Raw genomic sequence first — 27,345 nt, 5'->3', positions numbered from 1 at the left:
AAACTACTATACATAAAATAATTAAGCAACAAATTTACTGTATAGCACTGAGAATTATATCAAATATCTTGTATTTGCCTATAATGGAATATAGTTTGGAAAAGAAAAGCTGAATCAGTATGCTATACACTTGAAACTAACACAATATTGTAAATCAACTATCAGTTCATTCGCTCAGTCGTGTCTGACTGTTTGCGACCCCATGGACTGCAGCACACCAGGCCTCCCTGTCCATCACCAACTCGCTGAGCTTACTCAATCTCATGTCCATCAAGTTGGTGATGCCATCCAACCATCTCATCCTCTGTTGTCCCCTTCTTCTCCGGCCTTTGATCTTTCCCAGCATCAGGGTCTTTTCAAATGAGTCAGTTCTTCGCATCTGGTGGCAAAGTATTGGAATTTCAGCTTCAACGTCAGTCCTTCCAATGAATATTCATGACTGATTTCCTTTCGGATGGACTGGTTGGATCTCCTTGCAGTTCAAGGGACTCTCAAGAGTCTTCTCCAACACCACAATTCAAAAGCATCAATTCTTTGGTGCTCAGCTTTCTTTATACTATATAGTTTTTCTTTATAAAGAAAAATAAAGTATATTTCTGTATGCTGCTGCTGCTGCTAAGTCGCTTCAGTCGTGTCCAACTCTGTGCGACCCCATAGACAGCAGCCCACCAGGCTCTGCCGTCCCTGGGATTCTCCAGGCAAGAACACTGGAGTGGGTTGTCATTTCCTTCTCCAGTGCATGAAAGTGAAAAGTCAAAGTGAAGTCCCTCAGTCATGTCCAACTGTTCGCGACCCCATGGACTGCAGCCTACCAGGTTCCTCCGTCCATGGGATTTTCCAGGCAAGAGTACTGGAGTGGGTTGCCACTGCCTCCTTAGATATTTTTTTATACTAAATCATACTCTATACTTTATTTTTCTTTATAAAGAAATATAAACTATATTTCTTTATACTTTATACTAAATCAGCTATGCTGCTGCTGCTGCTAAGTCACTTCAGTCGTGTCCGGCTCTGTGCGACCCCATAGATGGCAGCCCACCAGGCTCCCCCGTTCCTGGGATTCTCTAGGCAAGAATACTGGAGTGGGTTGCCATAAATCAACTATACATCAGTTTAAAAAGTGTTTTTAAATGTTGGAACTTTGAATCCCCAGGATTTTGTTTCTTTTTTTAGAAGTAAGTCATGTTTTTCCTGAAATAGTATTGTTCACTAATATTTCCTTTAAAAGTCTTTAAAATTTTATTTATTTATATAATGCAACACCATTCAGAATCTTAGGCATTGATTTTGAAATTGCTGAAGTGATTGAGAAAAACAAATTACACTTAAGTGGCCAAGAAAATTCTAAAAATAAAGAGTAACAAGGGACTTTGTCTGCCATTTAGTAGACTGTAAAGCTGCAGAAAATATTAATGTTGGTGATTGGCTCAACAACTGGAAAATGGATCCACTAAGCACAAACAGACCTAAGCATATATAATAATTTGTTAAAAATTATACCCTTCCTATTTGTTTCTCTTCATAGTTGTCACTTTATTAACAACTTAAAAAAAAAATGCAGCACTTCCTCTCCTATAATACACCAAAGTCTAAGTGAGTAGAGTGTATTTCTGGTGGTCCATTGGTCAGGAGTCTGTCTGCCAGTGCAGGGAACACTGGTTCCGTCCTTAGTCTGGGAAGATTCCAAATGCTGCTGAGCCTGCATGCTCTAGAACTCATGTTCTGGGACAAGAAAACCCACCAGAACCAGAAGCCTGCACAGAGCAAGGAAGACCTGGCACAGCCAAAAAAAAAATTTTTTTAATGTAGTAGAGAATTAAATATACACAGTGATGTCATAAAACAATTAGAAAAAAGTTATATGAAAAATAATTGGATTGAGAATGCTAAAAGCAAACTTAAAGCAAACATTGTACTTGTTTAAATGTCTTTAGTATTTAGCCTTTTAGAATTATATAATATCTACTTTCTGTTTAGTGTTTCTAATTTTAAATTCCAGTTTAATGTTTATATTTCCACTCAGCATATCTGTTTTTGTTTATTCACCTAGTATTTCTCATCCATATCTTTATTTTCTTCCTTTTTTAAGCCAATTGGTTTATATGTATGTACATGATTTTTTAGAGAAATCAAAGAATACAGGGACTATAATTGCAATTTGTCATGACTTTACCTACTTACTCCCAGTCCTGCTTCTCAAAATAATATTTTCATTTCTTTCAACATTCTCTTCTGATATTTATTCAACATAATTACTCACTTTTATTTTGGACAGCGTTGTGCTGATTGAATATGATGAACAGAAGGTATTAAATACAAGCAAGCCTTAGATATATGCAAAATACAGGGCCATAACTCAGAAACATTAGGGGCCCCATGGCCATCTCAGTTAAGTATTTGGGCATTCAGTGGTTGGGACATGTCATCAAAATAGTGAACTAATGTGATGTTTTGTGGAATGTAAAGATGATTAAGATACCTGTGGACTACTTTGGCGGTAGACTCAAGTGTTGCCCCTGATGGCTTCCTGGTATTCATGCTCTTGACTCATCCCATTGACTGTGTTGAGACCTGTGACTTGCTTCAAACCATCAGTTATAGCAAGGGTGATGGAATGCAATTCTTTTTTTTTTTTTTTTTAATTTTATTTTATTTTTAAACTTTACATAATTGTATTAGTTTTGCCAAATATCAAAATGAATCCATCACAGGTATACATGTACTCCCCATCCTGAACCCTCCTCCCTCCCCATACCATCCCTCTGGGTCGTCCCCGTGCACTAGCCCCAAGCATCCAGTATCGTGCATTGAACCTGGACTGGCATCTCGTTTCATACATGATATTTTACATGTTTCAATTCCATTCTCCCAAATCTTCCCACCCTCTCCCTCTCCCACAGAGTCCATAAGACTGTTCCATACATCAGTGTCTCTTTTGCTGTCTCATACACAGGGTTATTGTTATCATCTTCTAAATTCCATATATATGCGTTAGTATACTGTATTGGTGTTTTTCCTTCTGGCTTACTTCACTCTGTATAATAGGCTCCAGTTTCATCCACCTCATTAGAACTGATTCAAATGAATTCTTTTTAATGGCTGAGTAATACTCCATTGTGTATATGTACCACTGCTTTCTTATCCATTCATCTGCTGATGGACATCTAGGTTGCTTCCATGTCCTGGCTAACTCTTTGTTATACAAGATTCTGTCTTGCTAGGCGATTTGGTCTAAGGATTGTGATTGTTGGTTGACAAAGTAATTGATCATGTTGGGGAAGTCCATGTGGCAAGAAACTGTGGGCAACTTCTTGGATCTGGAACTTGTTTCCAGCAAATAGCCAGCAGGCGGTCAAGGTCCTCAATTCTTTAACCAACCACAAGGAAATAAATGCTCCCAACAACGTAAGTGAGCTTAGTAGTAGATTGTTTCTCATTTGCACCTCCAAGTGATAATGTAGGATAGCAAATGCCTTGATTGCAGCCTTGTGAGACCCTATGAGAGGATTCAGCTGAGTTGTTTCTAGATTCCTGACTCTCAAAGATTGGGAGATGTAGGTAATCACGAAGCTGTTTATGACAGCTGGAAAATTAGCATAGTGCTGAGGCAGCACTGTGGAAGTTGTACTTTCTTGTCCATTCCAGATAAAAAATACTGAGTGGTCCTTGTAAATAAGGAAAAAAGACATTAGCCAGATTGTGTGTGTGTGTGTGTGTGTTCAGTTGTGTCCACCTCTTTGCAACCCCATCAACTGTAATCCACCAAACTCTTCTGTTCATTAGATTTCCCAGCAAGAACACTGGAGTGGGTTGCCATTTCCTCCTCCAGAGGATCTTCCTGACCCAGGGATGAAACCCATGTCTCCGGCATCTCCTGCACTGGCAGGCAGATTGTTTACCACTGAGCCCACCTGGGTAGCCCAACCAGGTTGGTAGCTGCATATCAATTGACAGGGTCTGCAGGTGCCATAGGTCACCAAGTGATTAAGCTTACAATAATCTATAGTTGTTCTCCCGTTTCCATCTGACTTTGGTGTTGGCCAACCTGATGAGTTTAGTAGGGATAAGATAGATTTCTCTACCTCTCCCTCTTTGAAGTCTTTGGTTAAATTCTGTAATTCCCTCAGGGATGTTGTATTGCTTCTAGTTTATTATCTTGGTAAGGAAAGGAAGTTCCATGAACTTTCTTCAGACATTCCTACCAAAATGCCTCTTATTCCACAGGTCAGAAAGTTAATGTGAGTGTCTTCCAGTTGCCAAGTATGTCTGTTCCAAGTATATATTCAGGAACCAAGGAAATAACCACAGGGTGAATTCCTGGACCTTTTGGCCTCATTCTTGGTCAGGCTGGAGTTAACAGCTCCATGTATATCACTTGACCCATGTATCATGTATCACCATAAACCTCTTTCTTAAATTAACTTCTGAACCACAGTGCCAGGAATTAAGGGCTATTCAGAGACAATGTTTATTAATAACTGTTTCATTTTTATGATACACAATACCTCCAATTAGTGGCTGCAAGTCTCTGGGGAAGGTTAAGAGGAGGGTATATGGTGTGACTTAACTTCTGCAAGGTCCTTTTGTAAGGGACCTGGTTTCCACTTTATTCAGCTGACTCTGCATCTGTGAGCTAACTCAGATTTGGGAATGAGAAGGCTTCAAGTTCTTGGTGAGAAGCTAACTTGATGAGAAGGCTTTAACTCTGCACTATGTGTTTGTGACAGACTTCGGGCTACAAGACCTAGCATTTTTCCTGTTATAAAAGTAAACATGGACTGCACACCTGTTTTGTTCCTGGGGGCACTGTAACCATTTAGCTGCTGCCAATGATAAGTACATCCCTGTACAGATGGTAATGTACCCACCTTGTCTTTGGTGCTTAAGTATATCCTCTTGGACTGTGTTACCTTGGCTCTCATCATCTCCACTGAAGCCTGGAAGCTCTTCTTGATGACCACATTCCCTGCAGTCTTACCAGGCTCACAAAGGAGAGTAATCACAGACCTTTGTAAGGATGGTAGATGTCATTCCTCCCTGCACTAATGCTCTCTGGGCTCTCTTGTGTAACATAGATGAAGAATGGCACTATGAAATTCTCACATGGTAAGTCCAGTTCAGCTCCCTAAATCATTACATTCTTTACTCCTTCCTTCCGTATCAATGCCAAGAAAGCTCTGACATCTCAACCTTTAAATCCAGCTTTTGGTGCACTGATTAGATAATAATGATCACCACTTTCTTTTTTTTTTTTAACCACTTTCAACTACATGAACTAGTGTATTAAATCTGTTCTCTCTGCCAAGTGTACCCATGTCAATTAATTTGTCCAGATGTGGCATTATATTTTACCCCCTATGGTCAAATACTTTAGGAATATACTCCACACGTTTCTCTAGTTTCTTCTGGGTATGTAAGCTGTCTCCTCTTGGGTCATAGAGTGTACCTGTCCCCCCTGGATCATGCTGAGTTTTGACTCTAGTTATGAATCTAATGGCCAAAGGAGTTGGCTGTGGTGGGTCTTTAGGAAAATGAGCATAACCCTTCAAGAATTTTTCCATGTGAGATTATCAGAAGATTTTTAAGCCAAAGAGGGCTAGTGTTCTTAGACACTGGAAAGCAAGCTATTTCCACCTGTATAGGAGGCTCCTAATTACCAGGGGAGGGTTAGGGAGTAGGGAAGGGGTCAAAATTGTTAGTTTCATTTAAGACCAACTAGATGCTTCATTCGAATTTCAGGATCTTACTCTTTCCCCGTTAAGGTTTTAATTTTCAAATGAGAAACTGGAGACTGAATTTAGCTGATTTTTGTAATTCGGCAGTGTACACAATTAAATTTTTAGTTTGACTTTCAGCAATGTCAGCTCTCTTGTTCTCACAATGTGACTTAAGGTGAGAGTTAATGGACTTGAACCTTTCATTTTCTAAGTGCTCAGTTGTCATCATTACTACCATAATGGGAGGTATCCTGTGCTGTACTAAGTCATTCAGTCATGTCAGACTTTGTGACTCTATGGACTGTAGCCCGCCAGGCTCCTCTTGTCTGTGGGTTTCTCCAGGCAAGAATACTGGAGTGGGCTGCCATGCCCTCCTCCAAGGGATCTTCCCGACCCAGATATTGAACTCAGGTCTCTTATGTCTCCTGCACTGGCAGGCAGATTCTTTACCATTAGCATCACTTGGGAAACCCAGTGGCAAATATAGTAGCCAGGTAAGTTCCAAAGGCATGTAGTTGAGTTGACACTTCATCACGATGAAACACAGCTGAAAGGTTCATTGGTTTCCTGAAACTGCTGTCTGCCATATATTACTAGCATCCCATTTGCTTGGCCAGGATCTCAGCCCTGTGCTTAATCCCCAGGACATGACCAAACCAGTCCCCAAATCTTATCTTTACTGGTTTATCATTTGGAACCATTCCCAGGACTATTTCTATACCTATCTGGATTCAGTTGCGAGTTGAAAACGACAGAGTTTGAATTGGTAAAATGTATTATACATAATTACTAAGCTATGATAGAAGAGTAACTATAAAGATGTAAAGATAACACTAAATCTTATAGGGCTGAAGGAGATTTCTCAAGGAAAGACAGCCTTGGAAGACAGGGTTCCCTAGGCAGGAGTTCAGACCTTATTGGAGAAAGTGGAGTTAGAGCCTATTAAATAACAGAGAAGTTTACTGGATTGCCTTAACCAGAGCTGGTTCACAGTTACTGGGCAGCAGAAAACAATACTGAGTTATAGCCGTGTTAAGCATGGTAGACAGTTGTACATGAAAGATGGGGGCACTGCTGCCAGCATGAGACCTGAAGCATGCCAGTGTCTGTGTCAGTAGGCCTGCATCACAAGGGTAATCACTAATCCCAGGCTGGGGTTTAAGGTTGCCAAAGGACTGCACACTCTTGTCATGAGCCTGGGATAAACACCACTGGATTTCCTTTTATATAATTGCTGCTATTGGACTATATGTTAAGAGCAAGAATAACTTGACCGACATATGAAAAGGAAGAGAGGCCCCTTTCCTCTTGCAGTGTTCTTCCAGAGCTATATTCGAATAAAGCTTAAATAGTGCTTACTGTGAAAGAGAAGTAATAGTGCTTACTGTGAGAGAAATATTTGCTCATTAGTACAGAGCAGATAATTGAAGGGTAACTTTGGAGTTGAGGCATAGAAAACTGGTAACGTAGTAAACTGGTAACTGATGGAGATTTCCTTAAATGTCTGGTGTTGGCAGCTCTTTGCTTTCTTAAGAGAGAGGCAGGTTGGATGCTCTGTGTGTAGAAGTGGAGTTTGTATAGGCTTTCTGATATAAGATTTTATCTCGACTTTACCCTTTTCCTCATGAATTCCATTTTTATATTTTTGTGTTGAGATTTGTTTCCCCATTCACCTTCCAGGATTTTAAATTTATTCTTTATAGTGATTATTCTTAAATTGGTCCAATGAATATTTAAATTTTAAAGTCTTTTTTTTTTTTTTAACTTCCAGAAAGTCTTTTCATGCTTTAAATCTTCCATCTGTTTCATATATACCCAATTTTCTTTTTTCCTTCTTGATTGCTGAGTCTTTTTGGCATATTATTTTGCTTTGCCTTCTTAAGACTTGTTTTAATTTGGGTGGTCAAATCCAATTATTAGGATCCTTCCATTGCCAGAAATTCATGAATAATGTGTGTTGCCGTGGCCTCCATTCCTGTGAATATCACACTAACCAATAGTTCTATTAACTGGATAGTGTTTTCCCAGCTTTAGGAGTTAGGAGGCAACTCACCTTACAGTAATAATCCCCTGTAGTTCCTCTGAGGCCAGGAATATAAAAACTTTATATTAAGAGAACTGATATTTAAAATATCACTTTAATGTATTTGTACCATTTTACTTACATATCACTACTATAGTACTTAACTTCAGACCTAGTTAGGTTATCACGTTAAACTGAAAAGTATACTTGTTAAAAGTGCTTTCTATTTCAAAAGCTGAATAGTACAAAACAAAAGAAAAACAGAACAAGATTAGTGTCACGTGTGAAAGTGGTTTATTTTTCTGAAAAATGACATTGAAATGACATTACAATAAGTGATTCCATTCCTAACTCAGGAATAAAATCTGCCCTGTCACATGATGGGTCACAGCATTTTTCTGAGTTTAAAACAAATTTCTCTAAGCAATAATACAGTTGGGTAAAAGGACAGTGATAAGGTGATCAGACTAGCTGGAAACTGCAGTTAACACAATAATCAACAAGAAAGAGCAGCCTTTAGAGAACTCTGAAAGAAGAATATTTTAGCTTATATCTGAGATTAAAATAACAATCTAGTTTCATGGAATAATAAAAAACTCTTCTCAGTCTACCTATGTCATATTTATTTTTTTACTTGCATTCAGAGGAAATATGTAAATGGTATTAGTAAAAGCAATGTTGAAAAAATATCTAAAATCTTTCTTTTAGGTTTACTTTATGATGCTTAGAGGCAAATCTAAAACTCATTTTAAACTATGATATTGACTGCTCCACATTTTTTTCTGTTTCCTGTTCTTATCCATGACATTTGTATTTTCGCTTTAGTTTTTCTTTCTCAGTTTTTAAGCTATACTTCTAACTACTATAAATTTATTATACTGTCCTATATGTGTAGAATGTTAAAACGTATAGCAAATGTCATGATTTTTGTCACTTCACTGTTATCTGTGATTCAGGTGCTGGCTTATGGTTTTCTCTTTGAGGATCTCTAACTTCTCAGAGATTATCATTTTAGTAAAGTCTTAGATTTAAACTTTTTGTAATGAATTGAGGACAAGCCTGTCAGTGTCACAGTTTGAATTTTTGCATATCTTTTTCTGTGCTACTATAAATGCGTGTGTGTGATATCATCTAAGAGTAGAATCATATAGTTCTCTTTTCACTTAACATGTCACAAATAACTTTATATCGTTAGTGCTAACGTTGATATAGCTCATTTGTATAGTTATATTTTATTCTGTACACATATAATGTAATTTTGTGAAACGTTCTTTTATAAATATTTTAGATTGATATTTTCGTCCCAGTAAGCAGTACTTAACGTATCCAGGCAGATGAGTATTTTTTCTGTGTAGGAAGAAGAAATACATAAATATTTATAGACAAGAGGGCAGATTTTGGCAGACATGACTGGCCACTTAACCAAATTTATTTTTCCTTTTTCATAGTGGATAAAGTTCCAGGAAGGTACTGGCCAAAACAGACTTCATGCTTCCCATTTATCTAGATGTGGCTAGTTTATATGTTCTTGCTAATGAAGTATTAGACAAAGTATTATATACTACTTCCAAAGCTGAATTATAAAAATCTGCCATGCTTTTCTGTTTTTTTCTTCCATTAGCTGGCTTTGGACTTCTCATGATCAACCTTGGAAGCCTCTTATAGAGGATGACCTTATATGACCTTATAAGGTGATAGAGGATGATAGAGCCTCTGTCACCTTAGCTCCCAGAGAATGATTGTGTGACTTGTATTTTATATGTTCTTCTATCTGAGAGATTGTGGGTGTGTTATTAGAAATGTTTTTTTCTTGTAATCTCGCAGTAATATCTTTCTCTGCTCCTTAACTGAGAGCAACCAACGTTTAAATGTAATGTGTGTTTCTTAAGGTGGAAGCTTAAATCATTGGTTTAGAACTTTCTTTTGTTATAAAGTATGTGAAGCTATAAATTTCCCTCTAAGCACTGTTTTAACTGCATTCTACAAATTTTGATATGTTTTACTTTAATTATCATTCAGTTCAAAATATTGCCTAATTACCAAAACATTTGGGATATTTCAGATAACATTTTTGTTGCTGATGTCTAATTTAAATCCATAATGTTCTGAGAATTTTCCCTGTGTTTTTTTATCCTTAAGAACCCATAGAGGCTTTCTGTTAGGTCTTCTGGTGGAATATTCAGTGTGTAGCTGTAAGGAGTGTGTATTCTGTAATTGTTGGTATTATGATTGTATGTTGATTAGATCATTAGATCATGCTTATTAGCAGTGCTGTTCAAATCTTCTATATGTTTACTATTTTTTGTGTTTGCTTCTTCCCTCAGTTACCAATAGAGGTGTAGTAAAAATCTCTCCTATGGTTGTCTATTTGCATATTTTTCCTTGTAGTTCACATTTTGCTTTATGTATTTGGGGAGTCATTATTTGGTATATAAAAATTTGTAGTCATTTTATCTTCCTGATTATTTACCACTTTATTATTATAAGGTTTTTAAAAAAAATCTTTGTAATATTCCTTGTCTTGATTTATTTGTCTAATATAACAATCATAACAGCATTTTATAGTTAAAGTTTGCATGGTATACATTTACTCTCCATTTTACTGTAACCTATATGTGCTGTTATATTCCAGGTATGTCCTTGTAAATATCATGTGATTGATTTTTATTCAGTCTGGATTTTCTGTTTTTCAGTAGTCTTTATTAGTCTATTTGCTTGGTTTTATTTTAGTTTTCTTTGTGAAGTTTTTATGTTGCTTTAATTTGAAGGTATCTTTTTGCCATATACAAAATTCTGGATAGGCAGTTTTTTTATTTTCTCCACCTTTATTGAGATATACTATATGTGTGTATTGTGGGGAGAGGAATACTAATTCATCCATGAGAGAGGAAGAAATCCTGCCATTTGCAACAACTTAGATGAACCTTGAGGCTGTTGTACTGGGTGAAGTACATCCAAGAAAGATAAACACTGTGTAACACTTACATGTAGAATATAAAAAAAAAGAAGATACTGAAGTTATTTCCATATTTTGACCATTGTGAATGCAGTGAACATAAGAGTGTGGATATTTCAATAAAATCCTGATTTTATTTTCTTTATATATATCCATAAGTAGGATTTCTGTATTATATGGTGGTTCTAGTTTTTAATTTTATGATGAACATCTGTACTGTTTTATGTAGTGGCTGTACTGGTTGACATTTGCACTAACATTGCACTCTCACCAATGCTTGTTATGTCTTATATTTTTGATAATAGCCATTCCAAACTGGTGTGGCATTAATATCTCATTTTGGTTTTAATTTGCATTTTCTTGATGATTAAATGATGTTGAGTGTCTTTTCATGTATTTCTTAGCCATTTGTATGTCTTTTGTGTAAAACTATTCAATTCTTTACCTGCTTTTAATTGGATTGTTTTCTACTAAAGTTAGTGATTTATTAATTTGATTTAATATAGAAATGCAGCTTTACATTGCATAGAAATGCAGCTGTTTTCCTTATGTTGGTTTTGTATCCTGTAACTTATTGTTGCATCCTGCAACTTGTTGACTTGTTTTTTCATGGAGTCTTGAAGATTTTCTATATGGAACGTCATTATCTGCAAAAACATTTTTTTATTGCTTACTTTTCTATTTGGATACCTTTTATATATCTTTTAAAATATATTTTCTTTTTCTTGACTGCTTGCTCTGGCTAGGAGAGTTGAATAGGAGTGATGATAAGAGTGTACTTTTAATCTTTTACTCTATTCATGTGGTGTATCACATTTATTTTAACATTTTGCACCATCCTTGCATCATTGGAACAAATCCTGATTAGTCAAGGTATATGATCCTTTTAATATATTGTTGAGTTTGATTTGCTAATATTCATACAGGATTTTTGCATCTGTGATCAGGAATATTGGCATTTTCTTGTGGTATATTTTTGTCTGGCTTTGGTATCAGAGTAATATTGGCCTCATAAAATGTGTTTGGAAGCCCTCCACCATCTTCCTAGAATGTTTGTTATAAGTCACCAGTGAAGCCTTCTGGTCCTGGACTTTGTTTGTTGTGAGGTTTTTAATTACTGATTCAATCTCCTTGCTAGTAACTAGCTAGTTCAGATTTTCTATTTCATCATGAGATAGTCCTTCTAGGTTGTATGTTTCTAGGAATTACTCATTTTTTAAAATCAGGTTTAATTATTTATTTAAATATTTGGTCACACCCTTGCAGCATGTGGGATCTTAGTTCACTGACCAGGGATTGAACCCACACCCCCTTGTTGGAGGGCAGAATCTTAACCACTGTACCTCTGGGGAAGTCCTGAAATTTAGTAATTTTTTCCCTAGGTTCTCTAATTTGTTGGCCTATGATTGTTCACAGCAGTCTTTCGTTATCCTTGCATTTTTGTGGAATCAACTGTAATACCTCTTTTATTTCTGAATTTGTTTATTTCAGCCTTTTTTTCTTGATGAGTCTAGATAAAGACTTTGTCAGTTTTGTTTACTTTTTCAGAGAACCAGTTCTTAATTTCTCCTTGAATCTTTATTATTATAGTTCTGTCTCTCCACTGATTTTGAGCTTAGTTCCTTTAAATTTCTTGAAGTATAAACTTAGGTTGTTAATTTGAGCTTTTTCTTGTCTCTTGAGATGGGTGTTTATCGGAGTGAACTTCCTTCTTAGAACTGCTTTTGCTGTATCCCATGAATTTTGGTCTGTTATATTTCCGTTTTCATTTTTCCCAAGAGAAAGAGAAAGCAATAGAGAGGAACTACAAAAGCAGCCTGAAAGCAATTAATAAGGTGGCAATCACACATACATATCCATAATTACTTTAAATGTGAATGCACTAAGGTCTGTAATCAAAAGATACAGTAATAGATAACAAATTTCTATTTATACCAATAAAAGTGTATCTCATTAATATATTATGTATTGAATTCTTCACTATAGTCCTTATATTTTTCAGTTTCAAAATTTGTTTGGTTCCTTTGTTTTTTGTTTCTTTGTTGAACTCATTTTGTTCTTGTATTTTTTTTTTTCCTGATACATTAGTTTTTTTATCTGTGTTCTCTTATAGCTCTCTGACCATCTGCAGGGTGATTATTTTGAATCTCCTTGTCAGGCAAAGATCTCCTGGATCGGCCAGTTGTTGTAGGCTTACTATGTTCTTTGGTAGAGATATATTTCCCTAATTCTTCATAATCCCAGTTGCTTTGTTTTCATGTCTGTTCATTTGAAGAAGCAGTTAACCTATTCCAGAATTTTTAGACTGAATTTGATAAGGGTCAGCATTTCACCTGTGAGTGAGGGTACACTGGCACATGCTGTGACCCTAGGTAAGTGATGCAGGGTGACAGTGTGGGGAACATGTGGTAGTTTGGATCCCTGTGGGCATGATGTGTATTTAGCTCAGGCCACTGGACTACACACCATTGACAACTGTGTGGTTCTTGCTCAGCACTGAGAGGAACCTTGTGGTAGTTCTAAGCAGGGCCTTCACTAGGGATTTATCAGCTAGGGACCAAGGCAGGCTGTTGTAGAGGCCAGTTGCAGGCATATATACAGTGATGAGGGCCACTGCAGACAACAAGGATTGGTGCTAACTATGGCCCCATTGGCTAAACTGGAGTTCCTGGCCATCAGTGTCATCTCCTGTGGTTGCACACACTCTGCTCACATGTGCACACTGCTTTGAAGGCTGGCAGAGGTCATTGGGCTGGGTTGTGCAGTGCACAGCTTGGAGTGGCTAAGTATAGGTGGACTTGTTGGTACTGGCCAGTGACAGGAGGCAGGGCCTTATCTGGGCCCACAAGAAGCTATGGGGTGCCTTTGTTGTAGGTGCTGTCACTGGTGGCTGCATATCCCTCCCATCCCTTCTGTGCATGCTCACTGCAGGGGAGGCCAGTGATGGATGTCAGTCTGGTAGTGCACAGTTGGAGGGACAATCCCTGAGCATGAACACAGTGGTCTGGTTCAGTGTAGGGAGGTGGTGTTAGGCTGGTATTTTGCATTTGTGCAGCTGCAGCAGCCCCAGTTGGCTGTAGGTGTGGCTGGCTGGCTCCTTGGTGGGTAGATTCAGGGGGCCGGCATCTTAAACTCTCACAGCTGTAGAGAGCTATAACATATTATAATCTTTCCTCCCCTCCTCCATTGTGTGTGTGTGTATTTCTTTATTTTATATATTTATAAAATATAAAATATCCTTATTTATAAAATAGCCACTGTAGTGGCTACAGTGTAGGTTTGGTATTGGCGGGAAAAGGGTACAGAGAGACTCAGGCAGTTGGCATCAATGAACACAAACACAAATACCTGTGGGGGGAAAGCTGGCAAGGTCTGTAGGGGTCTACAGTGACTATGGTGGCCTTTGGCTTTCTCGTTGGTGAAATTTGCCGAGTTTGTCTGAAGAGCCGTTCTGTGAACTGTGATACCTCTGACTGCTTCTCTGTTAATAATATTACTTCTGTTTTTATTCCTTGTTCATAGCTGGGTCAATAACATCTCAGGTTGCTGGGCTTGGTGGAATGAAACCAAAGCAGAACCTCTGTACAATGCTAAGGAAGCTGGTCAAGTCACCTCACACTCCTTTTCTTGGCAAGAAGAGTTCTTTTTAACTGTGGAAGATTTCTTCTTAGCACTGAAGGGTGCCAGTTTGGGGGATGGGATGATGCAGGCAAAATTAAGTTAACCTTCATTTTCTTCTAATGTGAATGTTCTCAGTTTTGTTGTTCTTAAAACTTCATAAGTGGACTATAGAGAGCTCCTGGATCTTTTTTTGTTCTTGGATAGCTGTTCAGTCATTGGTTGGTTTGTTTTTTAAAAAAAGATTTAGTTGTTTATATATGGCTGCACTAGATCTTCCTTGCTGCTTGAGGACTTTCTCTTGCAGCAGGCAGGGGCTACTTTTCATTGGAGTGCGTGTGCTTCTCATTGTGGTAGCTTTTCTTTTTTTTTTTTTTTCTTTTCTCCCAACCCAAGGATCGAACCCACATCTCTTAGGTCTCCTGCATTGGCAGGCAGGCTCTCCACCACCAGCACCAGCTGGAAAGCCTATTGCTTCTTACTTTTTATAACTCAACAGTTGTGATTTGCATTTCTAAGAGCACTTTCCTATTCTCTCATCATTACCTGTTACAGTTTCATCAATGTATTATCTTTATGAATTTTGTAAGCATACATATAATTTTCCAAATCTTCTTATTTCTTCAGAATAACTTAATATGATAATTCAGATTGGCTCCAGCTTTTTAAAATTGTATGTAGTTTTCAATAGTTGATTTTCTCTATTGAATCATACTAACAGAAAGGATTCTAGCCACATTGCTGTGCTGTGTGCTATGCTTAGTTGCGCAGTCGTGTCCAACTCCTTGTGACCCCATGGGCTGCAGCCCACCAGGCTCCCCCGTCCATGGGATTCTCCATGCAAAAACACTGAGTGACTAGCCATTCCCCTCTCCAGGGGATCCCCCCAACCTGGGGATCGAACCTGGGTCTCCTGCATTGCAGGCTTTACCTTCTAAGCCACCAGAGAAGCCCAACAATGCTTACTGTGCACTTATTATGAAGCAGGGTTTGTGCTAAATGTTACACATACCGTTTTATTTAATCTTCACAACAACTAGGCACTACATAAGATCATCCTCATTATCCATGGCCACTGCAAGTTCTGTATCCCTCTTCAAGGATAAGGCTGCTTCACACAGAATTCTGCTCACATCCCAGTCTACCCACTTACAAGGAACAAACACTTAAGCAAAAGGAGATGATCCCCCCGCACACCCCTGACCATTGTATGAATCTTAGTTTCTCATCTGCTCCCTCTGAGTCAAAAGTTTTCTGTCCCTCACAGCTGTATTCTATCTTGCTTTGCTCTTTTGAGGATTAGCTTGGCAGTTATGCTTTGATCTTCCTCCCAATCCCAGCCACAGGATGTAACCTTCCTTACATGTCTTTTAGAGACTTACGCAAGAAGGCAATATTATATGTTTTTCAAACTTACAAAATTTCTATGAACAATTTATATCACTGAGGCATTGGAGCATGGGTTCTGTAACTGCAGCATATGGGCTTAGTTGCTCCGCAGCATATGGAATCTTTGTTCCTCTGCCTGGGATGGAATCCATGTCCCCTGCTTTGGCAGGAGAATTCTTAACCACTAGATCACTAGGGAAGCTCCAGACATTTATTTTTATGGGATGATGGAAAAGCTGGGTTTTATTCCAACCAATAGGCAATTTTTCTTTCTTTCTTTAAATATATCATACCATTATTCACTGGCTTTTATTATTTTCTTTGAGAAGTGTGCCATATATCTTATTCTTTTATCTCATGTATGTATCCTATGGATTTTTTTCCCTCTTTATTAAATGTTCCCAGCTATTCAGTTTTGATGTACCTTATGAAGTTTTTATTTTATTCTCCTCTTCACCTATCATCCAAGGCCCTGTAAATTCTGACAAGTTGTATCTTCCATGTGCTTGTGTCCATACTTGGTAATGTCTCTAACAGTTATCAGTCTGCCAGTCTAAGAAAGGCTTATCTTTTTGGAGTTAACTGTTTAGATTCTTAGGATGAGATGATTGTATGGCATCATCAACTCAATGGACATGAAGAAGCTCTTGGAGATAGTGAAGAATAGGGAAGCCTGGTATGCTGCATTCCATGGGGTTGCAAAGATGCAGACACAACTGAGAACTACCACCACCATTGTATTTTCTTTATACTTTAAAAACAAAATCTACCAGATGCTAATGTGTTGAGAGAGAGTTGTTATATACACCAGCTTTTAATAAAGGGTCTTCCCCTTAAACATAGAAGGAAATATGATTGCTCCTCAGATCACTAAAGAAGAGAAATGTTCAGTCAGAATGGGTTAAAATCCATTCAAACAATTTAGATTTTTTTTGCCAGTGAAAATCTGTATGTTTGGGAAATTGTACTAAACCCTATGGAAAATAATAACAGAATAAAGATTTTAAAAATTGTAAAAAACAAAAAAAATGGCTGATGAGATCTAGAATTGGTGATATGTGGAGCACTGAATATCAATATCGTATGTTGCTGGAGGAAGTATAATTTAATATACCTGTTTTGGAAAATAGTATGACATTGTGTACTAAACCTCAATGTATATGTATTGTTAATAAGTCTGCTACTAGGTATGTATACAGCAGAAAAAATGTTTATGTGAGGATATGTGTATAGTTGTGTTCATAATAATTTTATTTGCAATAGCCCTAAAATGGAAACAACACTCATGTACATCAATAGTAAATTGGGTTATAAGATAAAGTATGTTAAGTCAATGAAACACTGTCCAGCAGTACAAACAAGGAATTACTAATAACACATAGTAACATGACGAAATCTCACTGATAAAACACTGAAATAAATCAAACACCAAACATAATAGTATTTACATGAATTTCAAAAGCATATCTATTGTTAAGGAATAATAATTATTTGCTTGCTGAATGGTTACTAACTAGAAGGGAACATGAGGCAGCCTGTTTGAGTTCTGGAAGTGTTTTTTGTATATGCATTTTGGTTATGGTTATACAGGTGCATGTACATGTAAACTTTCTTCAAGGAATACCCTAAGATTTCTGCATTAATTATACAGTTGTAGCTAAGTACAGAAATTTATTTAAAACTTTTTAAAAAGTAATTTTTAATCTATTTCTTGTGCTTCCCCTTCACCCCCAGCAAAACTCTTAATAGTTATGCCTGGTAGTATGCTAAGTGCAATTACATTAAATTTATCTAACAATTTGGAAAGACTTTCTTGATGCAGCATGAAGCTTATTTAATATGGAACTTATTTACGTCATTTTCTATAACCTAAAGGTGTTTTTATAATGATCTTCATTAAAATTTATATAGTCCTTCAATTTGTTTTTAGATGATTTTGTTGTGAGCAGCATTCTCAATCCATTTATATTTCATAATATTGCTAATGTTCAAATTTGATTTTGTACATTTATCTTTTGTCAGTTGTCAAATTTTTTATTAATCTTTAAATCACATTAGTAGAGACTCAGTAGAGAAGGTGAATTGTACTTATTGTTATTTTACTAATTTTTGCATAAACTAAAATCTTTATGTGTTAAATGCTTAGGGATGCATCCTTGCCTCATTCTTCTTAGAGCTGAAAAGTGTTAAAAGTTTCCACAAGAAGTATGTTTTAGATTTGTCTTTATGTTGTTTACCAGCATATCACATAACCCCAGTTTTTCTAATCATATTTTTATAACGCATTCAGTTCAATTCAGTCGCGTCCGACTCTTTGCGACCTATGAATCGCAGCATGCCACGCCTCCCTGTCCATCACCAACTCCCGGAGTTCACTCAAGCTCACATCCATCATGTCGGTAATGCCATCCAGCCATCTCATCCTCTGTTTTCCCCTTTTCCTCCTGCCCCCAAACCCTCCCAGATTCAGAGTCTTTTCCAGTGAGTCAACTCTTCGCATGAGGTGGCCAAAGTATTGGAGTTTCAGCTTTAGCCTCATTCCTTCCAAAGAAATCCCAGGGCTGATCTCCTTCAGAATGGACTGGTTGGATCTCCTTGCAGTCCAAGGCACTCTCAAGAGTCTTCTCCAACACCACAGTTCAAAAGCATCAATTCTTTGGCGCTCAGCTTTCTTCACAGTCCAACTCTCACATCCATACATGACCACTGGAAAAACCATAGCCTTGACTAGACGGACCTTTGTTGGCAAAGTAGTGTCTCTGCTTTTCAATATGCTATCTAGGTTGGTCATAATTTTCCTTCCGAGGAGTAAGCGTCTTTTAATTTCATGGCTGCAGTCACCATCTGCAGTGATTTTGGAGCCCAAATAAATAAAGTCTGACACTGTTTCTACTGTTTCCCTGTCTATTTGCCATGAAGTGATGGGACCGGATGCCATGATCTTCGTTTTCTGAATGTTGAGCTTTAAGCCAACTTTTTCACTCTCCTCTTTCACTTTGATCAAGAGGCTTTTTAGTTCCTCTTCACTTTCTGCCATAAGGGTGGTGTCATCTGCATATCTGAGGTTATTGATATTTCTCCCGGCAATCTTGATTCCAGCTTGTGCTTCTTTCAGCCCAGCATTTCTCATGATGTACTCTGCATATAAGTTAAATAAGCAGGGTGACAATATACAGCCTTGACGTACTCCTTTTCCTCTTTGGAACCAGTCTGTTGTTCCATGTCCAGTTCTAACTGTTGCTTCCTGACCTGCATACAAATTTCTCAAGAGGCAGGTCAGGTGGTCTGCTATGCCCATCTCTTTCAGAATTTTCCACAGTATATTGTGAACCACACAGTCAAAGGCTTTGGCATAGTCAATAAAGCAAAAATAGATGTTTTTCTGGAACTCTGTTGCTTTTTTGATGATCCACCGAAAGTTGGCAATTTGATCTCTGGTTCCTCTGCCTCTTTTAAAACCAGCTTGAACATCTGGAAGTTCATAGTTCATGTATCCCTGAAGCCTGGCTTGGAGAATTTTGAGCATTACTTTACTAGCATGTGAGATGAGTGCAATTGTGCAGTAGTTTGAGTATTCTTTGGTATTGCCTTTCTTTGGGATTGGAATGAAGACTGACCTTTTCCAGTCCTGTGGCCACTGCTGAGTTTTCCAAATTTGCTGGCATATTGAGTGTAGCACTTTCACAGCATCATCTTTCAGGATTTGAAATAGCTCAATTGGAATTCCATCACCTCCACTAGCTTTGTTTGTAGAGATGCTTCCTAAGACCCACTTGACTTCACATTCCAGGATGTCGGGCTCTAGGTGAGTGATCATACCATCGTGATTATCTGGGTCGTGAAGATCTTTTTTGTACAGTTCTTCTGTGTATTCTTGCTACCTGTTCTTAATATCTGCTGCTTCTGTTAAGCCCATACCATTTCTGTCCTTTATTGAGCCCATCTTTGCATGAAATGTTCCCTTGGTATCTGTAATTTTCTTGAAGAGATCTCTGTTCTTTCCCATTCTATTGTTTTCCTCTATTTCTTTGCATTGAGTGCTGAGGAAGGCTTTCTTATCTCTCCTTGCTAGTCTTTGGAACTCTGCATTCAGATGCGTATATCTTTCCTTTTCTCCTTTGCTTTTCACGTCTCTGCTTTTCACAGCTATTTGTAAGGCCTCCCTAGACAGCCATTTTGCTTTTTTTCATTTCTTTTCTATGGGGATGGTCTTGATCCCTGTCTCCTGTACAGTGTCACAAACCTCCATCCATAGTTCATCAGGCCGTCTGTCTATCAGATCTAGTCCCTTAAATTTATTTCTCACTTCTACTGTATAATCATAAGGGATTTGATTTAGGTCATACCTGAACGGTCTAGTGGTTTTTTCCTACTTTCTTCAATTTAAGTCTGAATTTGGCAATAAGGAGCTCATGATCTGAGCCACAGTCAGCTCCTGTGGCTGTATAGAGCTTCTGTATCTTTGGCTGCAAAGAATATAATCAGTCTGATTTTGGTGTTGACCATCTGGTGATGTCCACGTGTAGGGTCTTCTCTTGTGTCGTTGGAAGTGGGTGTTTGCTATGACCAGTGCGTTCTCTTGGCAAAACTCTATTAGTTTTTGCCCTGCTTCATTCCGCATTCCAAGGCCAAATTTGCCTGTTACTCCAGGTGTTTCTTGACTTCCTACTTCTACATTCCAGTCCCCTGTAATGAAAAGGACATCTTTTTTGGGTGTTAGGTCTAAAAGGTCTTGTAGGTCTTCATAGAACTTTTCAACTTCAGCTTCTTCAGCCTTACTGGTTGGGGCATAGACTTGGATTACTGTGATATTGAATGGTTTGCCTTGGAAACGAACACAGATCATTCTGTCATTTTTGAGATTGAATCCAAGTACTGCATTTTGGACTCTTTTGTTAACCATGGTGGCTACTTCATTTCTTCTGAGGGATTCCTGCCCGCAGTAGTAGATATAATGGTTATCTGAGTTAAATTCACCATTCCAGTCCATTTTAGTTTGCTGATTGCTAGAATGTCAACGTTCACTCTTGCCATCTCCTGTTTGACCACTTCCAATTTGCCTGATTCAGGGACCTGACATTCCAGATTCCTATGCATTATTGCTCTTTACAGCATCGGACCTTGCTTCTATCACCAGTCACATCCACAGCTGGGTATTGTCTTTGCTTTGGCTCCATCCCTTCATTCTTTCTGGAGTTATTTCTCCACTGATCTGCAGTAGCATATTGGGCACCTACCGACCTGGGGAGTTCCTCTTTCAGTATCCTATCATTTTGCCTTTTCATACTGTTCATGGGGTTCTCAAGGCAACAATACTGAAGTGGTTTGCCATTCCCTTCTCCAGTGGACCATATTCTGTCAGACCTCTCCACCATGACCCACCGGTCCTGGGTGGCCCCACAGGGCATGGCTTAGTGTCATTGACTTAGACAAGGTTGTGGTTCTAGTGTGATTAGATTGACTAGTTTTCTGTGAGTATGGTTTCATTGTGTCTGCCCTCTGATGCCCTCTTGCAACACCTACCGTTTTACTTGGGTTTCTCTTACCTTGGACGTGGGGTATCTCTGCACCGCTGCTGCAGCAAAGCGCAGCTGCTGCTCCTTACCTTGGACGAGGGATATATCCTCTTTGGTGCCTCTCCTGACCTTGAACGTGGAGTAGCTCCTCTAGGCCCTCCTGCGCCAGTGCAGCCATTGCTCCTTGGGCGTGGGGTAGCTCCTCCCGGCCACCGCCCCTAGCCTCGAGTTGGGTAGCTCCTCCAGGGCGCCGCCCCTGACCTCCGACGTGGGGTAGCCCCTCTAGGCTGCTGCTGCGCTGCCACAGCCTGGAACTCTTGGCCGCCCCCCCCTGACCTGGGACGCTGGGTAGCTCCTCTCGGCAGTTCCTGTGCCATCGCAGCCTGGCACTCTTAGCTGCTGCCCCTGACCTCGGACGTGGGATAGCTCCTCTTGGCCGCTGCCCCTTGGGCATGGGGTCCTCCCGGCTTCTGCCCCTGACCTCGGACGTCGGGTAGCTCCTCTCGGCCGTGTTTGTGCACTGTTGGAGCCACCGGCAACTTCCCTGGTGGCTCAGACGATAAAGCATCTGTCTACAATGCAGGAGACCCGGCTTCGATCCCTGGGTCGGGAAGATCCTCTGAAGAAGGAAATGGCAATCCACTCCAGTATTATTGCCTGGAAAATCCCATAGAGGAGCCTGGTAGGCTACAGTCCATGGGTTGCAAAGAGTCAGACATGACTGAGCAACTTCACTTACTTATATGAGGTTTATTAAGCATGGCTCCAGGATTTTTATCAGATACCTTTTGAGATCTGGTATTATAATCATTTAGTTTTCTTCTTTACATTGTTGATTAATTGAATTGAATTCCTAATGTTGAATCATCCTTGTGTTCCTGGGGGAAAAATGTATTTTATTATATATGGTCTTAATTTTGTATTATATATATAATTTAATATATATTATACATGTGATTTAATTAAGTAGTTTTCGTGTTTAAATAGCTGCACATAGAAAACCAATAATTTATTGAAAATTCATTTGCTGTAATATCAATTAAAATTTTTTTCTTTCTTTTTCCCCCCCCCCACAGTCTGTGGTCGATGACTGGATTGAATCATATAAACAAGACAGGGACATTGCACTTCTGGATTTAATCAACTTTTTTATCCAGTGTTCAGGATGTCGAGGTACAGAATGTTGGAATAAATGATGTACACTGAGACTTTGTCAGTCCAGAAGTTTCAAATTTACTTTACCTTGTGTTAATCATTGTATAATTCATTCTGGAATTCATTGCTAGTCTTTTGTCGTTAACTTATTTTATTTAAAAATATTTCTCATTTTCTTAGTTTAATTTTACTCATAACAGATTTCTGAAATTTTAATGTTTTGAAGGAAATCTGAAATTGAGGAGTTTGTGATTTGACTTTTTAGATCACAAGATTTTATAGTTAATGTTTACTGGTATTATTTGTATCTATGCTCTATGTTGTGAACTGTGCCAGTTGCTAACATTTATTATTTTGAATCCTTATCTTGTAGACGAAGTTCTTGAAGCTTAAATGTTTGAGGGTAACATAAATATGAAAATCAGGTTTAAGTTTACAATCATTTGGAATCCATAGACAGTTTATTAAAAAGTGAAAATTTTTTTATCATATTAGTTGGTAACTGATAGAGATCTTTTTTCTGTAGAATAAATATTAACAGGTTAAATTGTACTGTATGGGATAAATCAGTTGGTAGACACCTTTCTTTGCTTATCAGTGCAGAAAGGTGATCTTCTATTGAGGTCACTGATCAAATTGATTTCTTGAAGGCTTTCTTATTTCTGATGAAGTTATCACTCAGCATATTAACATAAGAATTTTATTGAATATTTACCAAGTACCTAGGTTATTGTTCCTATGTATTTATGTATGTATGTATGTATGTGTATATATATATATATATTATCAAGACAGTCTCTGCCCCAGTAACTATTAGAATATGTTTAATTTTTATTTATTTTTTAAAATAATTTCTGCTTTAATTTTTTTTAATGTCCTTTCTAATTTGAGTTTATTTGCTATTTATTTATTTCACCATGCCATGCAGCATGCAACATCTTAATTCTTACGCTGGAAATCCAGTCTGTTGCCTACTGCAGTGGAAGTGTGAAGTCTTTTTATCTGGACGACCAAGAAAGTCCCTGTTGAGTTTTTAGTTTATTTTTTTTTTCCACTGTTGAGTTTTTAAAGAAGGATGTTTTGCAAAGAAAAGGAGGGAAATATACCAGTAATTCACTGAACTGCTCATTACCAGAAGACTAATAGAGTTGGTTACAATTTAATGACTGTTTGAGCTTGGCAGTGTACGTGCCAAGCTGTGTGCTTTACATACATTAGCTCATTTGATATTGGTTTGACACTTCTATCAGTCAGATATGATTTTTATTCTGTCGTTCAAGAAACTAAGGATTCAGGGCTTAGGTTAGTTTTTGGACATCATCCAGTTTTTAAGTGCTGAATTTACGATTTAGATTCAGGCTTGTCGCTATCTGGAGTCTCCGTGTCTAACCACAAGGTGTAGTGTCGGAATAACAAGGAGGAGCTTCTGACTGAACCTAGGTTGTGTGTTTCTGTGTATGTGTGAATATGGGGATATTTGTAAGAAAGTGCATCTCAAAGGAACAGACTTGATACTGGAACTGAGGTGTTGCATAAGAGTAAATTAAGGTGGAAGAGAAAGGTCCAAGTTGACAGTTGGTATAAAAATTCCAGAAGAAGAGAAAGTACAGCACACTCTAGTGCGTAAAGAGAGTTTGTGGCAGCAACCTGGAGCATAGAGTTAGATGAAGATTGGCAAGAGATTAGTTTATTTGAAGGAAAGTGAGTTTGTTAATTTTACAGTCTTAAACTGGGAAAGGTAAGTACTGAGTGAAGTGCTTTACATATGTGGTCTTATCTAATCTATGTAAGTGTCCTGTTAGAATGAGTTTTGGTTTTAAAACGAATGGTAGTCTTAAAATTTTTTGCTTTTGTAAATTGTTCGTATGGTTCAAAAAAAAAAAAAAAAACCATAATAAGAGAAATGTAAATCAAAAAGCCTTTATACTTCTTGCCTTCCCATCTATCTCCACAGAGTTACTTCTTAACTCCTTTGTTGTATATCCATCTGTCTGTCTGTATGAGTAGGAAATGTATGCTCTTTTCTTCCTCATCCCTCTCACACAAAAGATAATGGTGTATAGAGAACTTTCTTGGTTTCCTACCTTCCTTCCCTTCCCTCACATTTCTCCCCTTCCTCCCTTTCCCTTCCTTTTCTTCTCTTTCTTCCCTCCTCTCCATTTCCTCCCTTCCCTCTCCCTCTTTTCCAGCATCAAAGCATTCCTTTTTATGTATGTACAACAATTTATTTAACTAGTTGTCTGTTAACAGCGCATTGACTACTATCTGTTGTCTTTTATTCTTACAATGAGTAATTTCGTGTGTACCTCATTTGTTCTTTTTTTTTTAATTTTTTATTTATTTTAATTGAAGGCTAATTACTTTACAATATTGTATTGGTTTTGCCATACATCAACATGAATCTGCCAGGGGTGTACATGTGTTCCCCATCCTGAACCCCCCTCCCACCTCCCTCCCCATACCATCCCTCTGGGTCATCCCAGGGCACCAGCCCCAAGCATCCTGTATCCTGCATTGAACCTGGACTGGCGATTCGTTTCTTATATGATATTATACATGTTTCAATGCCATTCTCCCAAATCATCCCCCCCCCCCCCCGCAACCTCTCCCACAGAGTCCAAAACACTGTTCTAATACCTCATTTGTTCTTTGTGGCAGAATGAATTTCTGTAGGTTATTATATTTTCATTTATATTAGATATTGGCAAATTTCCTGTTTTGGAAATTATGTCCATTTTACTCCTATCAGTAGTATATGAAAATATCTGTTTTTATTTGGTCTTTTCAACAAAGTGTTTTTATCAAAATTTTTTATTGGTTTTATGAATGATTTAAAAATATATGATTTTTTTTTAATTGAGGTGAAATACACTTAAACAGTTAACCATTTTAAAGTGGGTGGTTTAGTAGTTTTTAGCACATTAATAGTGTTCTACAACCACCTCTTTCTGGTATCAAAACTTTTTTGTTATCACCCCAGAAAAATACTTATACTAGTCACTCCACATTAAAGCCTCTCCCCTGCAGTCCTTGGCTACCTCTAATCTGCTTTCTGCTCCTATGTTCTAGTCATTTTATGTAAAAGGAGATTGTACAGTATGTGACGTTTTGTATCTGATCTCTTTAATTTAGCATATCTTTGAGATTTCTCTGAGTAGTAGCATATATTGATAAAATTCATTTCATTGTATGTATATATTACAGTTTATCCATTCATCCATTGATGGACACTTGGACTTGCACTTTTTGGTTGTTGTGAATATTGTTACTATGAATATTTATGGTTAGGTATCTCTTTGAGTACTTATTTTTTAATTCTTTGGTGTAAATACCTAGGAGTGAAATTGCTGGATCATATGGTAATTCTATTTTAAGTTTTTGAGGAACTGCCAAACTGTTTTCACAGCAGCTGCACCATTTTAAATTCCAGAAATACATGAAGACTCTTATTTCTCCACATCCTCTAGAACACTTTTACTTTCCAGTTTTAAAATTTTAATGTCCTAGTGGGTATGAAGTGGTATTTTTTTTTTATGGTTTTGATTTGCATTTTCTTTATTACCAGTGACTTGGGCAACTTTTTGTGTTTTTGGCAATTTGTATGTCTTTTTTGAAGAAATGTGTACTTGAGTCCTGTGCTTATTTTGAAATTAGATGGGTTTTATTTTTGCTGTGAGTTATTGTATTAGATTTCTTTGTTTATTCTTGATAGTAAATCTTTTATCAGATACATAATATGGAACTGTGTATAACTTGCAACTACTCCCACACTGTAGGTTGTCTTTTCCCTTTATTAAAGATGTCCTTTGATGGACAAAAGTTTTAAATATTTGTGAAGTCCAACTTTTTTTTTCATTTCTTTTGCTCACGCTTGTGGTATCAAATCTTTGAATCCATTGCCAGTTCTAAGCGCATGAAGATTTACCTCCATATTTTCTTCTAATAGTTTTATAGTTTTAAATCTTATATGTAGGTCATTGATCCATGGTTAAGTTTTGTATTTGGATGATTTTAATTTGTATTTCTCTTACATGTGTGGCTTGAGAGCCATTTTTCTTGTTTTTTCCATTTTCTGTTCCTATCTCTTGCTACTTTTCCTTTTAGCTGTCTTCGTAGTTCCTGAAAAAGCATTTGACAAAACAGATTTTAAAACATTTTAGTATATCAGACTGAGATGCATATTTTCTTAACATGTTTAAAAGAGAAAGCTCATTGTCTCTCATATTAGTGCAGTATAATAAAAATCTAAAATAGATTCAAGTACCTGTGAACGTGTAGTAAGCAGATACTACTAGCACATATGAAAGAAAGACAGCTGCAAGATAAAACTATACAATATACCATTTTTCATCTATCAGATTGAAAAAATTATAAGTTATAATCTCTGTTCTTTAGGCTGTGAGGAAACAGACACTCTTAAATTATTTGTTGGAATAAAAGTGGATACATATCTCATAGATATAAATTTGACATTATCTACCAAAACTCCTTCATAGCTCAGTTGGTAAAGAATCTGCCTGCAATGCAGGAGACCCTGGTTTGATTCCTGGTTCGGGAAGATCTGCTGGAGAAGGCATAGGCTACCCACTCCAGTATTTTTGGGCTTCCCTTGTGCCTCAGCTGATAAAGAATGCGCTTGCAATGTGGGATACCTGGGTTCAATCCCTCGGTGGTAAGAACCCCTGGAGAAGGGAAAGGCCACCCGCTCCAGTATTCTGGTGTATACAGTCCATGGGGTTGCAAAGAATCGGACACGACTGAGCAACTTTCAGTTTCACCAAAACTCCATATGTTCTTACCTTTTGACCTAGCCATACTGCTTCTGGAATTTTGCCATGAAGATATATTTCCATTTTACAAAAATAAATGCACAAGGTTATTCAGTAACATATTATTTGTAGTAGTGAAATATTGGAAACAACCTAAATGCCAATGTATAGAACAGTGATTGAATAAACTGTGGCAAAACTT

The 27,345-nt window shown here is 37.7% G+C and overlaps 1 protein-coding gene across 3 annotated transcripts in view; it reads left to right on the top strand.

The window, feature by feature from the left end:
* The window catches only part of STAG1 (STAG1 cohesin complex component), a 496,597-nt gene that overhangs the window by 204,048 nt on the left and 265,204 nt on the right, over positions 1-27,345 (top strand). For 2 of the 3 annotated variants that reach the window (XM_086354939.1, XM_086355119.1), the window contains exon 5: positions 22,296-22,392. The exons of the other annotated variant lie outside the window; for it this stretch is intronic. In XM_086354939.1, the coding sequence (XP_086211065.1) occupies positions 22,296-22,392 (97 nt within the window). The remainder of the gene's footprint in view (positions 1-22,295; positions 22,393-27,345) is intronic. 3 annotated transcript variants of the gene reach the window in all.

Source organism: Bos grunniens, chromosome 1, assembly GCF_055505025.1.
Source record: "Bos grunniens cultivar Pamir isolate PY7600 chromosome 1, Bosgru_T2T1.0, whole genome shotgun sequence".
NCBI classification, from domain to species: Eukaryota; Metazoa; Chordata; class Mammalia; order Artiodactyla; family Bovidae; genus Bos; species Bos grunniens.
This window is presented reverse-complemented; position numbering and strand designations above follow the sequence as displayed.